Source organism: Acartia tonsa, chromosome 5, assembly GCF_053477335.1.
Source record: "Acartia tonsa isolate MP-2025a chromosome 5, ASM5347733v1, whole genome shotgun sequence".
In the NCBI taxonomy this organism is placed as follows: Eukaryota; Metazoa; Arthropoda; class Copepoda; order Calanoida; family Acartiidae; genus Acartia; species Acartia tonsa.
This window is the reverse complement of record NC_137264.1, coordinates 43,898,873-43,915,129: the sequence shown is the minus strand read 5'-3', so window position 1 is coordinate 43,915,129 and position 16,257 is coordinate 43,898,873. Positions and strand designations below refer to the sequence as shown.

General features: G+C 33.3%; 1 protein-coding gene across 4 annotated transcripts in view; it reads right to left on the bottom strand.

Annotated features, from left to right (window-relative positions):
- The window catches only part of LOC145319602 (5'-3' exoribonuclease 1-like), a 53,123-nt gene that overhangs the window by 34,410 nt on the left and 2,456 nt on the right, over positions 1–16,257 (bottom strand). For 2 of the 4 annotated variants that reach the window (XM_080161831.1, XM_080161830.1), the window contains exons 1-17: positions 12,350–12,404; positions 11,919–11,983; positions 10,508–10,649; positions 10,050–10,141; positions 9,613–9,708; positions 8,585–8,652; positions 8,074–8,152; positions 7,589–7,727; positions 7,146–7,286; positions 6,639–6,812; positions 6,211–6,308; positions 5,898–5,971; positions 4,128–4,311; positions 3,612–3,687; positions 2,938–3,045; positions 2,561–2,631; positions 1,764–1,902 (exon numbers count right to left, since the gene is read on the bottom strand). In XM_080161831.1, the coding sequence (XP_080017957.1) occupies positions 1,764–1,902; positions 2,561–2,631; positions 2,938–3,045; positions 3,612–3,687; positions 4,128–4,311; positions 5,898–5,971; positions 6,211–6,308; positions 6,639–6,812; positions 7,146–7,286; positions 7,589–7,727; positions 8,074–8,152; positions 8,585–8,652; positions 9,613–9,708; positions 10,050–10,141; positions 10,508–10,621 (1,653 nt within the window). In that variant the 5' untranslated portion in view covers positions 10,622–10,649; positions 11,919–11,983; positions 12,350–12,404. Of the gene's footprint in view, positions 1–1,763; positions 1,903–2,560; positions 2,632–2,937; positions 3,046–3,611; positions 3,688–4,127; positions 4,312–5,897; positions 5,972–6,210; positions 6,309–6,638; positions 6,813–7,145; positions 7,287–7,588; positions 7,728–8,073; positions 8,153–8,584; positions 8,653–9,612; positions 9,709–10,049; positions 10,142–10,507; positions 10,650–11,918; positions 11,984–12,349; positions 12,405–12,780; positions 12,951–13,422; positions 13,499–13,869; positions 13,930–14,334; positions 14,405–14,866; positions 14,985–15,537; positions 15,665–16,257 lie in introns of those variants that run through there. The other 2 variants (XM_080161833.1, XM_080161832.1) reach the window with 2 other exon arrangements.

Genomic DNA, 16,257 nt, shown 5'->3' with positions numbered 1-16,257 from the left:
GGGATCTTAAGGGATAAGAGAATGGAATATGAATTCAGCTCATACCAATAACGAAATTAATTCGGAAAAAAATCACGAAACCTATACGTGTTTTACAGCTGTCGTTGGGGGGCAACACATCGTAAAATTGACGACCTCTCCATTTGCCCCCCAAATATTATTTTAGATTTAATTCCCTTGTTGGTTATACCTTATTCCTGATATGAATTAATGTACATCGCAATGATTATTAACAAAATTACCCCATCTGTAGATCCAAATCATTGGTTGAAAATTGTTGGAACCGATCACAATTCAATAAAGTACTCAAAGTTTTTGGGCCAACGATTAAGATAAGATTATAAAAATTTGGTTAACAGTGTAATTTACAATCCACCCCCCCCCCCCCTGATTACTGCTAAGGATATGTTATAGTTTTAAAGCGCCTGAGCTAAGACGCGGAAACGAAAAATCACTGCAAAAAAGCAATAGCAAAATAATAAAATTATTATCTATTGGCAGGTCTAAAAATTTGAAAATGTTATACGTTTGGCGGTAGTGATTGAACATCTAGTACATCGCATAAAAAAATGATTCATCTCCTAGTACATTGCACCTTTCTTGTGATAACGTTTATACATTTAAGAGCGCACCTGCTCTGTAATTGTGGAATAACTGCTCACTCAATGGTCTTGGCAAAACTTCACTAAGAATACCTATTTTATATAAGCAATCCGTATTTAATTTACATTGAGTTAATATAATATTATAACTTCTAGTAAATACTAAATATCCCCCAAGATTTTCTACATTACTGCTTACTTTTTTAATTTATGGTCTAAAATGACCATGTTAAGAGACACAAATCAAAATAAAATTAATAGGCTGGCATTTTCATCAAATATATTAAAATTAGACATTAAAGTTAAGTAATGGTAGAGTAAAGAATTAAAGAATTGATATTTAAAGTTTTAGCGTTTTTGTTTGAACATTTCTACTATGATGCTCTATAGTACAAACATGATAAAAAAGCTGAAGATAGAAATGTGAGTGGTTTCTCTTAAAGTTCCAAGTCGGGCACTGAAAATCTCGGCCACTTTTATTTTGAAATGTTCTAAAATAAAAGGAGATGGTTTATTTAGTGTTTTAATGGCGGTTATAATGTACTGAGCAGCCCCGCAGGGTTTAGGCCCCAGGAAGGATTAGTAAAAATAACAAAATTCCTTTATATCCCTGACATATGTATATAAAAACGGAAAAGAGAGGGGATCGGAGTTAAAAGAGAAAGCGAAAGAAAGACATTTATGATTTAACATAGTACATATTACAGCATTGCATATATTTTAGTGTTCCTTTGTACATTGAAAATAAATCATGTTAGGAAATAATTAATAGGTATTTTTTGTGTGATGTCAGTTTAATATTTTTAGTAGCGGATCTACTAAAAAACTAGGGTATGTCTCAACAAGGATGTTTAGGGGGGAGGGGGGATGTAAAGGGGGTGATTCCCCCAAAGCAAATTAAGGGGGGTGGGGTTAAAATTTTAGGAAATATTTTCGATTTTATTCCACATACAAGCTTGAACAAACGTAAAAAAAAATTTTAATTTTATACAGTCACTAGGTCACTAGCCACACTGAAAAATCATGTATCGTATCGTATTATATCCAATTACGAATTAAGAATACAATAATATGTAAACGGGTTTTAATCTTATAATTATAAATTTTTATATCCGCGGAAAGCTGATTTAGATTATAACACGATGCGATAAATAACAATACCTTTCTCCATTGTTTCTCCAGAGTAATCCTTCCCTGTCCGCCTCCAGCCATCTCAAACCTCCTGCCAGACATTGGACAGGCATACACCAGGATTTCAGTGTCTCCAATATCTATCCCATGTCTGCTTGCGTGGGTGTTCCTTAAATACATTAATGTATAAAGGGATAGTTGCATGAAGTACATTTTAGAAAAAAATAATTAAAGCAAAAGTTCCAAATAAACCATGAAATATTTTTAATTTAGTATTCAAATAATTAACAAGCAATTAGATAGGTATCACTAAATTAGTCGTCATGCTGTTTTACCGAAAATAAGCTATAGGTATATATAAATTGCATATATAACAAAAATACGATTTTCAAGTTTGATATTTTAAGAACTACGTGGTAGAAAATTGAAATTCTTTCAAATGTATGCCCTATATATGTAGTTCAAACAATTGACCAGGAAAAAAATATGCGGTTCACTAAATTAGGTTCAATTACATTTCGTGCAACTACCCCCTTAGGTATTTTAATTTGCAGATTTAGGGTATATTGTGGCTTTTTCCAAATTGCCTTGCAAACACAGAACCTCTATTTTTGAAATAAATTGAAAATAAGAGGAGAGCGGGAGTTAGTTTTTTCTTCATACCTAACCCTTGTGGTGGGTCTAAACCCTGAAGTGCCTTTACCTGTAGTACCACAACCCTGTACCCAATAATATAAAATGAAACTAACCCCCCCCCCCCCCCCTCCTTTTATTTGGTGGGAGGTTGGGGCCTTCACTTTAACAGGAACCAAAAAACAAATTCTTACTTGATGTCTTTGACTATTAATGGAAAATCCGGAGATGTTTTTTCATTGTATCCACTCTCTCTAACAGCAATCTAGACAAAAAAACTGGTATAATTCAAGTCATTTTTCTTAAGATACATTATAAACAGAAGTATCTAAATTCTATTTTCATTAACAATAAACAAAACTTCGTTGCTTTTACAAACACTATTTCCAAAGGACGGACAGAATAATTGTGGCTCATGTTACAAAAAGACTTAGCACTTACCACATGTTGCTTATAGCTAACTAAAACATGTTACTAATAGACTAATCTCCAGTTATCATGTTACCAATAGACTACGCAAAGTTAAAGCGCTTAGTCTATTAGTAACATGAGCCAAAATTAGCTTATTTACCTCAGCATTGCAGACAGAAACGACCTTTGCCTCAATCATGTGAGGCCAGCTGACCCAAATTTCTTTGCCAACTAAAGCGCTTGCAACGTCCATAATAGCTGGTCGACCCTAAACAGGACAGTGTATTGAATAAATTAAAGGGTTGCAGCGCATCTAAAATAGAAATTGTAATCATTAATACCTATATCCTGAAAGTGCTTAGACGAGATTTGGAACTCCCCAATTCCGTCCAAGTTTGAAATAAATTAAAAATAAGTTAATGGAGGAATTTTTCGTTTGTTTGTTAATTTATATCTGTTATGTTAGGTTAAATAGTGTACTAGGTAGCCCCGCAGAAATAGTTCCAATTTTTTAAATTTCTCTAGCAATAAGGGAAAGCATCTATATCTTTGGCAAAATGTATCAAAATTTATACACAAATCCCCCCCCCCCCCCTTCAATAAAGAAATGTTTTGGCATCATATGACTATTGAATATAAAAATTCTGTGGATTTGAAAATATTTAGAAGTCATATCACACAATTAAAGTAAAAAAATAGAGGGAGAAAGGGTTAAATATTTGTATCTCCCCATTGCAACCACCATGTGCAACCTTTCTATTGAAAATGGAAGGAAGGTAGTTGTCTGTATATACATCTATACTATAGATCTGTTTATCACACCAGCATCTTTACCTGATTTTCCAGAGTAAGAATCATATTTTCTCCCCTGCTGGTTTGTTCAAACACTCGGACTTGAGCTTTTGTCAACCTTAGATAGATTATTATTATTGCTTGACCATACATTAGCATTTGTGTCTGAAAATCCGTAACTCTTATCCTTTTATAAAAATAACAGGATGTTTGTCTATCTTCGTGTCTGTAGCTTAAGATCTCGGTAACCACTGAACTGATATGGTTCTACTTAACAGTTAGTAGGGGTCTAGGGAAGGTTCAGAATTATTTTTGGGGAGGGTAGCTCCACCCTCCAAGACTCAATGCCCCTGGAAAAAATACCCCCCCCCAAAAAAAAAATTCTTAAACTATAAAATTCAACTGCAAGGACGACTTAACCCTCTGCTCCTTTCCATAAGTGCCTCTATCTAGAGGCCACTAGAGGACTAGTAGGAAGAATAATATAGCGTCCAGACTCGAGGCAAAATTTGATGCGTAGTAGATAAAGATCCCGATAGTATCTAATAATGAACTTACTTGGCAGTATGGCTGATGTACTGAAGAGTAGGAAATCCGGGAAAGAAGACACCAAGCTTGACCCCCTCCATGAGCCCCTTCTTGAGCTTGTGCCTGGGCACATCCCACTCCTCCCTGTTGACCCACACAGTGGTGCAGTGGCTCTGCTCAATGGTTGGGAAGTAGCCGGGTGATGGGTAACGACCTGGGTTTAATTACATGTTAAGGTGGATTTTTAAAAAAAAAAAGGTGGCCTGTTTTGCGTTACTATTAAAATGATACTTTTGTTATGTAAGTTTTTTGTATGTAAAACTATTGACTTCGCCCCCCAAGAGTCCTCTAAGGGCACTTGTAGCTGTGGGAGATTAATCCGCCACTCCCCTCCCCTATTTAATTTTAGTCTTAAAAAGAATTAAGTATTAAAAAATTTATAGGAATCGACGAAAGTTTGTAAATGAAAAACACGTTGAAGCTTTTAGTAAAGAAGGTGTATCAACTTTTTTGCTTTTTATTTAAGATAGCTAGCCGGTTCTTTCAGTAAGTAGTAGATGTAAAATTTTTCATAGAATTCAGATATGCAATCGGTTTTTTTGTAGACCTCTTATTTTTTAAGTAATTTAAGTTTTTTAAAAAAAATAATTAATTCGGTTTTAAGGTACTAAAACGCAACAAAATAAAAGAAGAAAATGGCCAGTATGAACAAAAATAGTAAGATCTTTAATTTGACACCTTACTTTTAAAATTCTGTTGAGTAATTATTGAAAAAATCTATTTTTTTAACCTCGGTTTAATAAAAACTTTAGACCTAAATATTTTCTCAAACAGACATAAAAAACATGGGTTCATATATACCTTTAGAATCAGAAAAATATTACGAATCTATTCTAAGCAAAATTGAAAAAGTTTTATAAAACTATAAGAAAAAAAATAAGTTTATTTTAAGAATCATAATTTTCGGCTTTAAAGGGTTAGCTTGAACCAAACCTGAACAAAACCTAAACAAAAGACAATGCAATGTAGCAGATATTTTTTAAACACAAGAAACAATAATGTATTTTTAACTGCATTGTTTTGAAGTTTATAAACAGACTGATGCATATTTGTTCATAATTTTTCATTCTTTACATGTTCTTTAATATCACTATATTTATTGTAGTATCTATTGTATATATTGTATGAACGTTCTCCTTTTTTTCTGGCAATTCTATAGGTTAATTTTATAATTTAAGCTTCCCGATTCGTCAATTTTTGTGATTTGTGATTGGCTAGTTTAGTAGTTACAATTCTTAAAATAAACTTTTTATTTTTTCTATTTTTTATTACAATTTTTTTAAACTTTTTCAATTTTGCTTAGAATGAATTCATATTATTTTTCTCATTCTAATGGTATATATGAACCCATATTTTTTATGTCTGTATGAGAAAATATTTAGGTTTAATGTTTTGATTAAACCGAGGTTAAAAAAATAGATTTTTTCAACAATTACTCAACAGAATTTTAAAAGTAAGGTGTCAATTTAAAGATCTTACTATTTTTGTTCATACTGGCTATTTTCTTCTTTTATTTTGTTGTGTTTTAGTACCTACCTTAAAACCGACTTAAATATTTTTTTAAAAAACTTAAATTACTTAAAAAATAAGAGGTCTACAAAAAAACCGATTGCATATCTGAATTCTATGAAAAATTTTACATCTACTACTTACTGAAAGAACCGGCTAGCTATCTTAAATAAAAAGCAAAAAAGTTGATACACCTTCTTTGCAACAAAGAAACAAATAATAAATCTTTACCTACAACGTCAACAGAATAGTTACACACAGCCATGGGTCCATGTTTGTTTCTAGATACTTCTTCTGGTGTTAATCTAAAAAAAAAATAATAAATATTTTTGGTCAATAAATCATTAAATATACCTACCAAACATGTTAATAACATTACATGGAATACGTAAGCGTTTTCATGCTGAAACAAACAAGGAGAAGTTACAATAACTTTTAAGTTTCATACTCGGACAGTCAAGAAAATTCTCTATCTATAGATTACGAACGCAAATTCAAATAAAGGTCTGGCTTTTCATGATTTATTGACATTTATTTTGTTTACCTGGCATGCAAAGGTTTCATGGCCTCGAGTAGACGTTGTTCATCAATAAATGGAACCAGCACTACAGCCTCCCAGTCCTGTTGCTTTCCATTAAGATCCTAGATAAAATATATGCAGATTCAGAAGCACTTTGTACCAGGAATAAGTTATAGCCAACAAGCGAAATAAATCAAAATATTATTTTTTGGGGGTAGATGTAGACTCGTAGAGGTAGTCAATTCTTTAATGTGTTAACCCCCAACGACTGCTGAAATTACGTATGGGTTCTGTGATTATTTTTCCAAATTAATATCGTTTTTGGTATGAGCTAGGTAGTTTTAGATTTTATCGATTCCCCCCCCCCCCCATGTTAAGTCTCTAGTAAAAAACACGCCTTGCAATAAAAATCGATTTACCAAGTCAACATAATCAGAATTTGTTTTCCTTACCTGTTCAAATTCTGTGGGGTAGAAATCAATGATTGGGCTGTTCTCATTCAGAATCAGACCATGGAAGGCCTCGGGAATAAGTTTCTTGCTGGCGGCTGGCAGCACGGCCAGCAGCTGTTCAAATGGCAAGAACGGCTTGGACAGCTCAAAGTCCATTTTCATATTAGTGAACCCCTAAATAGTTTTATTGACTGGTCATCCTTTCATAAGTAACATGATATTTGGCTGTCTGTCTGTGAAGCTTAAGATGTTGCTTAATAATATCAATGGCTCTATTATAGGTTCTTAGATGTCCAAGAAAGATTTACAAATTTAGGGGAAGGGTACCACCATCCTTCAAGCAGATACTGTCCCTTGAAAAACAACCCCAAAAATAAGTTGGTTGTTAATTTCAAAACTGAACTGGAAAAAGCAGAGTTGACATAACCATCCTTTTTCTAAAATTGCCTATAGAAGCCTCTAGGGGCTTAGCCGCTGGTCATTTTATAAGTTGAGTAGCTAGCGTACCTTGATATCCGTAATCCAAGGTGCATAATGATGAGGATAATACCAGGACCAGCTGCAGCAACCATCATAATAGTAATGCAGATTCCATTGTATGGCCCGTACATAACATTCAGCTTGCTCTAACAAGGTATCATCTGTCACCTAGTAGTACAAATTAATTACAAAACAAAAATTTCCAAGTGACACTTTAAAGGTTGGCTTTGGGAAAAAAAGCATTATAAAGCTTTAATCTAGTAACAATTGTCTGTCTGTGTGTAAACCGAAAGATCTCGCTTTTAGGATTTTGTTAGAGGGTATGACCAGTACCACCCTCCTAAGAGAAATCGACCCTAGAGAAAAATGACAAATTCTCGCCAAAAACTTTGTTTTACTTTAACTTACCCTAAGGTGCCCCAAGAGGTCTCTAAGTTCGTAGCCACTAATATTAATATAAGTCAATTTACCTGTTTATATCCAAGTTTATGGATATAATAATCCCTCTTGTGTTGTCTGAACTCCATCTGAAAGAAGCCAGACCTGGACTCATCAGTGGAGAATTCCTCTAGGTCCTGACTCTCGGAATCTGAAGACTCAAATTCTGCTGGACATAAACAATTTCAAATTGAAAGAAAATTGTTTTAAGCGTAATAAATATCTTATTGATTGGGAGTTGATTGGTTCGAAACTCTCGTCAAAACTCGTCATATTTAAAGACGTTAAAGCCAGAAAGACTGAACGATGTAATGGTTAAGCGAATACAAAAATTTATTTAGAGAGTAGATGCTCATTGGTCATTGGAATCTTTACAAAATATTTTTAATAGAAAACCACGTTTACATTTAAACAAAGCTTACGGAATGACATTTGAAATGATAGAGAATCTTAGTTACCTAGGAACTGAAAAGGTGATTGATAATACAATAAAAACATTAAAACTTGTCTATTTCCTAAAGTGGAGGCCATCAACCTCTCCAGATCTGGATTTCTGGAGGCTGAAGGATTCTGGTTTACTCCAGGTTCAGGTAAACCTGCAAAATATTACAAATTGAAAAAAATGGATAAATATACTTTTCAAAAACTATAGGTCGGTGCTTTCCCTCAGAATACAAAGCGAGTGCAAAACCCCCATCCCAGTATTATCTAAAGGACTAGCCCTGTACCAAATATACTTAACCTGACCAAAATTAAAAAACCAAGCAAACGAAAAAATATCCCATCCCTCTTATTTTAAATTTATTTAATAAGGGGGAGGGGATCTGTTTTTCAATAGGCACTTAAAGGGAAATAGCTTTGGGAGAAGCTACAGAATTTACTTTATTGTTTTGATACAACAAATCCTTAAAACGATATGCATAATAAGGGGGGGTTGGGGGGAATAAAACACCCTTTCACATAGTGTAATTATTCTTTATAATAATATTATTTATATTAGATGAATTATTAAAATTGAGATATTATACCTTCCAACATTTCATATACATGTCCAGGACCAGGAGTAGGCTCTACCTCGGTTCTTCCATTATGCTTTCTAAAACATTATATATTAAAGTTCAGACGCTTTCACATTTCCTGGTGAACACTGACTAATCCCCCCTCCCTTTTTTTAAATAAATTGAAAATAAAGTGGGGAGGAAGGGGTATTTTCTTTTTGGTTTTGGGGTATTAGCTTTAAAATCACTTATAAAAAAGCAAATTTGTATAGGAAGCACAAAAAGTTAAATGTTTATAATGTTTCTCAAAATTGCGTATTCATAGCACCTAATCATTATTTTCTACAAGAACACTTTCCGATGACCTTTACAACATTACAATTTTGAAAATTCAACAGAAAAAAATTTTTTACATCATCCTTTTTTTCATCTTGACATATCTTAATGATTACACCATATAAGGGGGGGGGGGGGGTTTAATGCAACCATCTCGTAATCAATGAGCAAATGGCACCTAGAATTCGAATTTCGATCTAAACTTTTGCATGTGTAATCCTTGGTAGGTCTATTTTCCCTAAATCGAACAAAAAGTTGGAAAAGTAACGGCTGGCGGCTCAGCCGTTTAGCCGTTTTTTGCCTATTTTCAGGGTAAATTCATCATCAATTACGTAGGAATCAACTATTTAAAACATATTTTTGGTTTAATTCATGTTAAATAATAGCAATAACCATTTTTGAAACTTCTAGTACCAACAGCTACCGTCTAGAACCGTTTGATAGCGTTTGGAGTGGCAACGAGAATAAGGTGGAGATAGGTTTCGTGAATAATTTGTACTATATATATCCAAAAAATGGCAAAACTGCTGAGCCGCCAGCCGTTAGCCGTTACTTTTCCAACTTTTTGTTCGATTTAGGGAAAATAGACCTACCAAGGATTACTCATGCAAAATTTTAGATGGAAATTCGAATTCTAAGTGCCATTTGCTCACTGATTAAGAGATGGTTGCATTAAAAACCCCCCCCTTGTTTCCTAAGATATTAATGAACATCATAATTACCTAGCCGTCTTGCCCTCCAGCCATTTAGCATCAGAATAGATATCATCAAACTTCTCCAGCTCATACTCGGCTAGTTTGGCCAGAAACATTTCAAATCTTAAACAAATGAACCAAACATTTTAACAAGAATGACAAGTAGCGAGACACGATGGACAAACAAAAAAGTTAGCTTTAGAGCGTATGTTACTGTTCAACTTCAGTGGTTATAAGGAAGATGAGATGAAAATAAGATGACTGAAAGTTTCTTTTGTAGCTTAAGCAACAGACTGTCGGACTGGTGGATTTTTACAGAAAACTAAGCGGTGCATATTTCCCGATTAGAGGAGCTTCATTAACCACGTGAGATAGTTTCAGGCTAATTTTCGGGTCCCACTTTCTCCCTTTTCAATCTAGAGCCACTGCACTGGTTAGGTACGAATTAGATAAATAACACTTACCTTGTTAGATTAAGAGAGCCCCCTTCATTAATAAAACCTCCCATGGAAGGCAACACAGCTTTATAGCTGTTATACAGTTCTGGTAAACCACCCTAAAAACAAAAAATCTTTTACATATTGAACTCAAATTTTGTCCGTCAGAGCATCACCGAGACTGGCGGAACAAGAAAAATATAGATTATACTCATCGATCAGGAAAATCTTACCCAAAGAAATCAGCATTTTATCTAGAATAGAGGCCAAGTAAATCAAATTTTTCCCATAGAAATGAAATGGCTGTCAGAGAATTACTGATAGACTAACGGACCTAGTAAATTATTTGAATATTCACAATCGATTTTAGCCGTCTATTAGTCGCGAAATACAGTTTCTTACAGACGCACAAATTGACGTACGGTTAGAGTTATAGAGTAGATTCGCTACTAAAAAGGCTATGCCTACAAAAAAATGATATTGACCTTGTTGATATGCATGTGTGGCAGATGGGGGATGAAATCATTACCCATGAGGAATCCCATCAGCACCCAGTCATCAATAATATTTTCAATATTGTAGAAGGAAAGGTGTTTCATGTCCTGGAACTCATAATCAATATACTCCCTATAATAAAATCATTATAATAGAATAAGAGCGCGTCGATAACAAGCAAAGAAAATTAATAAATTCGTGTTTTAAAAAATGTTCTTTGTATGGCACAGATTCGAACCTTAAACGTAAAACAAAATCTGTAGGTATATTACAAGGTTTTTAACCTTTTACGTCAAGGTAACAAAAATCAGATAAACAATGCAATAATGGTTACTAGCCTGTCCCGGATTTGAAAAATTTTGTTAAAATTTTTGCCCCCAGCCATAATATAGTTGATTTATGCAAAATATTGACCCATGCAAAATATTTTTTCTGTAATGCAAAAATTGCGATGGTACAAGCACTGCAAAGTTTTTAAAATTTGCAAAAAGACCTGTTTTTAAAGCTCTTGTACCATCTCAATTTTAAAGATTTTTACAAAATTTCAATTCTAGTGTGTCTATATAAACCTGAAATTTACCAAAAAAAATGGGGGCAGTCTCAATTCTAACATATAATGGAAGAAGGTGTAGCAAGTAATTTTCCAAAGTAAAAATTGCCAGATTTCATACGTAAATAATGGGGTTGGGCTGGAATCACTAGATACAGATATCCGGCTGATTCATAATTCTGGATATCAAGTATTTAGGGTTATATTGACACACTAGAATTGAAATTTCGTAAAAATCTTTAAAATTGAGATGGTACAAACTTTTTAAAATCTGCAAAAAGACCGTTTTTAAAGCTTTTGTTTCATCTCAATTTTAAAGATTTTTATGAAATTTCAATTCTAGTGTGTCAATATAAACCTAAATACTTGATATCCAGAATTATAGATCAGCCAGATATCTGTATCCATCCAATCCGGCCTAACCCTATTATTTGTGTATGAAATCTGGCAATTTTTACTTTGAAAGATTACTTGCTACACCTTTGTCCTTCATATGTTAGAATTGAGACTGCCCCCATTTTTTTTGGTAAATTTCAGGTTTATTTTGACACACTAGAATTGAAATTTTGTAAAAATCTTTAAAATTGAGATGGTACAAGAGCTTTAAAAACAGGTCTTTTTGCAAATTTTAGAAATTTTGCAGTGCTTGTACCATCGCAATTTTTGCATTACAGAAAAAATATTTTGCATGGGTCATTATTTTGCATAAATCAACCATATTATGGCTGGGGGCAAAAATTTTAACAAAATTTTTCTAAAACGGGACAGGGTAATGGTTACATAAACAGATATACTGACACAGTATCTAAAGCTAAGATTTAAAGAACCCGATGCGCGTGTAAAATTCTTACCTTAGAAGACTTAGATGCAACAAATGAAAAGTTGTTTCCTCTGGCGTTGGAGTTCTTTTGGAAGCCTAAAAGACAATAAAGTAGTTTTGATAGCCCCGAGAGGACGAATGCCCGGGCTAACAAAACTGGTATTAATATTATGATTTTAATTTTAATTTATATCCATAGAAAATTGATGCTCTACGTGATTTTTCAGTATGGCTAAGAACCAGTTCTAATCTAGCGGACATTAATCAATTAAGAAGCAGTACTAAGATAAAAATTCTTTAATTAGACAGTTGACACTGATAATTATATTCAATAATTCAAGAGTTTTGGCATATGATTTCTATCTATGTTTTCCTGGACTATTTATATTACAACAATGGTAATTACAATTTTTATTCAGGGTTCAGAACCGGTTTGTATAATGTGGAATTTGAAGGATTTACCTGTGATTTCTTACCACCAAACTTGACCTCCTCTCTAAAGGTTTAATATCATTCATCATGTAATTTTTTGTCTTTTTTGTATCACTATTCTATTCCCATTTATTTACAAAAAGGCCTTCAATGTTTGGAATGTCTTTATATGGAAGTAAGTTGAGAAAGTTCTTGGCCGTTCTATTGTGTTGGGACAGTTTGCTAAATCTTAAAATGACTGTTAGAATTACATTTAATGTTTGTGCCTTAAAATATTCTATAATATTACAGATTAATAAAGTTTACCTACTGTTTTTCCACTAATTTTTTATTATCAGGAGCATTTTTTATTTTTTTGAGGGTTGACTTAGATCCTATTTAAAAGATCTTACTATACAGCATTAGGTGAGTAGGTAATAAAAAACATCCTTCTGCTTACATAGGATACATAAAATGATAACTTTCCTGAGAAGAGAGAAATGAGGGTCATGAGTGCAGAGCCCCAACATCACAAGATCAGCATCCAGCCCATACAGACAATGACGGGTGTTAGGTTCGTAGCCTGGCAGAGATTTCTGATATCTGATGTAATCCATAATCTTATGCTCGCCCTCTCCTGGCGTTTCGTGACCTAAAATCAAGTTATATCAAGAATAAAGATGGCAAGTAAAAAAGAAAAAGTGAAAAAAAAACATTTCCAGCTAATATTGCATGAGACGATTTTCATATTAAATCAAATTATTTTTTTGGAACTACTTCCGTTAAAGATAAAATGTTGCTGGAATGGAATAGAAACAGCAAATAAGGTCTTTTATTTGAATTCAAGCATCTATCAAATACTTTATTACCCTTTCCTTGCTTGAAAAAACCAGGAGGGAAAAAAATAAAAAAAATTGCAGCAGGGGAAAAAATTAATCTTGTGCAGAATATACACCCCTGTAAGAAGATAAAAAGGAATTATAAATAAATCTCCCCTCCCCCCCCCCCCCCCTCCTTCCTGCATTTGTTAACCTAAAATTATTAGGGAAAAGGGGCTTGACTGATGAAGAGGGCAAAAACTAACAATATCTTTTTCTTCATAATTGTCCTATTCCTGGTTGTACCTGACAGAATAACTGTTGTATTCCTCCAGAGGGAGTCTGTACTCAGCTTCATGTTAACAAAGTATTTCAACTGCTCCTAGATGAATTATTTAACATTAGACGTCATTACTAAGAAGCATAACATAGCCTGATAATGAAATTTGCTCTTTTTAAATCTATCTTATCAATGAAACATAACCAACAGCCCTTTGATAGCACGACTATTATCTGAAAGTCCTTACTGATTAGTTGCGACTGTTTTTGGCCAAAGAATTCCCCCTAATTTTAATTAATTTCGCGTGTCTGACATAGCAGCTGTAGGTACAACTTTTTAAGTCTTTAGTCACGACGCTATGGGCCGAATTACAAACCCATCACCTTCCAACGACAAGCAGATACGCCAAGTTGTGCGCTACAGTCGCTGGTTCCAAGATTTCATAAATCAAAATATAAAGTCATGATGGTTACCTGCAATCTAACCATGAAGGGTGTGCCAGGAGTGATGCAGTTAGAATCAAATCTGTCCTCCTAAAAAATAAATAAATACTAAAAAATATTATTCTAATGAGAAGCATGTATCTTAAAATGAAGATTTTATCTGGGTACTAATATAAAGATGATGAATTTATTAAGGAATTTTGAATTGAAATAAATTACAGGGGTGTAGAATAAATGAGTTTTCCTTAGCTTGCTTTTTTGTCGATTCTCAACAAATTTAGGCTGCCAAGCTGTTTTTTACATCCTTCTTTCGACAAACGATCCTTTACTTGCATCACCTTTATCTTAAAGTCTAAACTAAAATTGAAGGGCAATGACCTAGACTAAATTTTTTATTTCTTACAATTATTGTTAGGTGTTATTATACTACGTCTAAATTAGCAGAAATAAGGGGTAAGAACAATTTGAACTAAATATCATCTTATTTGACTTTACCTCTGGCAATTCTTCTCCTTTATCCCTGGCCTTTTTCTCACTCAACTCTGCCTCTCTGGCGGAACGAAACCTGAAATGAGTACAAGGAATCAAGGATAAAGACAGATTCTTTAACCTATTAAACCGCTTCAGTTCTCCATTTTAGGAGAGCTTCACATAGGCCCCGAGGAAGTTTTATGCTATTTTTCTGTTAATCCCTACCCCTATGAATATAGAGTTCTAGGGGCACTAGGCGTGTTGTAAAAATTGGGCTTAAGATATGTTGTAATATGTACAATTTTGTCCACGATAATTAACTACAAACCAATAATAGCAAAAAGGACAATAAATTGTTATTCAGTAATGTAAAGTTAAAAGGATATTATTATTGGTAAAATTAAAAGAGAATATCTCTGACACAATGGTTTCTGATTGTTTTTCTTTAATTTTTTACTAACATATGTATTGAAAAAAAAAGTACATAGCTTACAAATGGACGTGCGTACATCATTAATGTGATAAAAGCTGCGCTAGGGACATGAGTAGGTAGTACCTTCTGCTTCTCTGTTGGTTCATCTTGGCTCTGGGAGCCACTCCGTCAATGGCCATGAAGAACAATTTCTTAGGCTGAATCATCCGGAATAAAACTTCCAGATAATGAAAGATATCTGGTATAAAAATGAAGAACTTAAAAAAATAAATTAACACCTTTTTATTCATTATGAAATGTGGTCAATGTCATTCATTTTAGCTACATAGGTAATAATGATATATATATATCCACCATGATATACTTATAAATAACCAGAAATTCAAGGGCTATATTTTTCCCTCTAAAAATAGAACCAGTCATGATATCGAAAAACCTCCCGTTCCACAATATAAAACAACTTCATTTCCACTTCACTGACAAAATAACGAATGTCACCGCAAGTGTTAAGTTGAGTGAATTACCATTCATTTAGAAATTTGTAATACCAACCAATGCATTAGTTTTTAGACAAAAAAATCTTTCCTAATTTACCTAGGTACCTACCAAATAATAAAATTGATTATTTATTGTTTCTAAATTTTCTAAAGTTTGGCTTCTTTGTGTTACCTTACCATAAAATTAAAGTAGGTTTTTTGATTAGTTTTTCATTTTAATTTCAACATTAAGCTGTCTATAATACGATGCGCTGAATAGCTATTACTATCCAATTCTTTCAAAGTTCATCATTCCTGCAAATATTTTCTCCTCAGTGATTCTAAAGTGAGGGTTGTCATCGTTTGGATGCGAGCAGGTGTGGATGATACCATTCATGTCCAGGTACAGATTATCAAATTCAGGTATCTGATACTCTTTCACAACCTTACAATTAAATCATTTTTTATCAGGGTTCTAACTTTCATGTTAAACAAGATAAGTTTTAATGAAAACTGATGCCTTTTCAAGGTGAAAAAATATGTTACGTATACGAGTAAAGAGCAGGGCACTAAAAAAAGTGTTACTCACACACTTTTTGGAGATAAATTATGTAATGGTCCCTACGGCCATTTAAATTACGATAAATCATTTAATTTTTTTTTTAATTGTTGGAATTCAAATAGTTAAAACTTTGTCATTTATTCTAAAAAGGCATAAAAACTCGGTCTTATGTATTTTGTCATAACTGAATATTTTCAACTAGTTGAGTAAGAAAAAAATATAGAAAATACTAGGTAGGCACAAAACATTTTATTGAAAGTGTTGTATCTCGTTTAAGATGTAATTTCATGCCTATTTGTCCTACACATGAAATATCATATGCCTGTGCTTCTTACGGACTTCCTTACTTTTTAAAGCTTTTCTATTATTAGGGTCTGTGCGTCTGTACGTGGTAACGGTGTGCTCTTTTAGTTAATTTAGACATGTTAAAATTGCCCTCTATATGATGATGCCTACATCAGTCAGGTACGATTTAG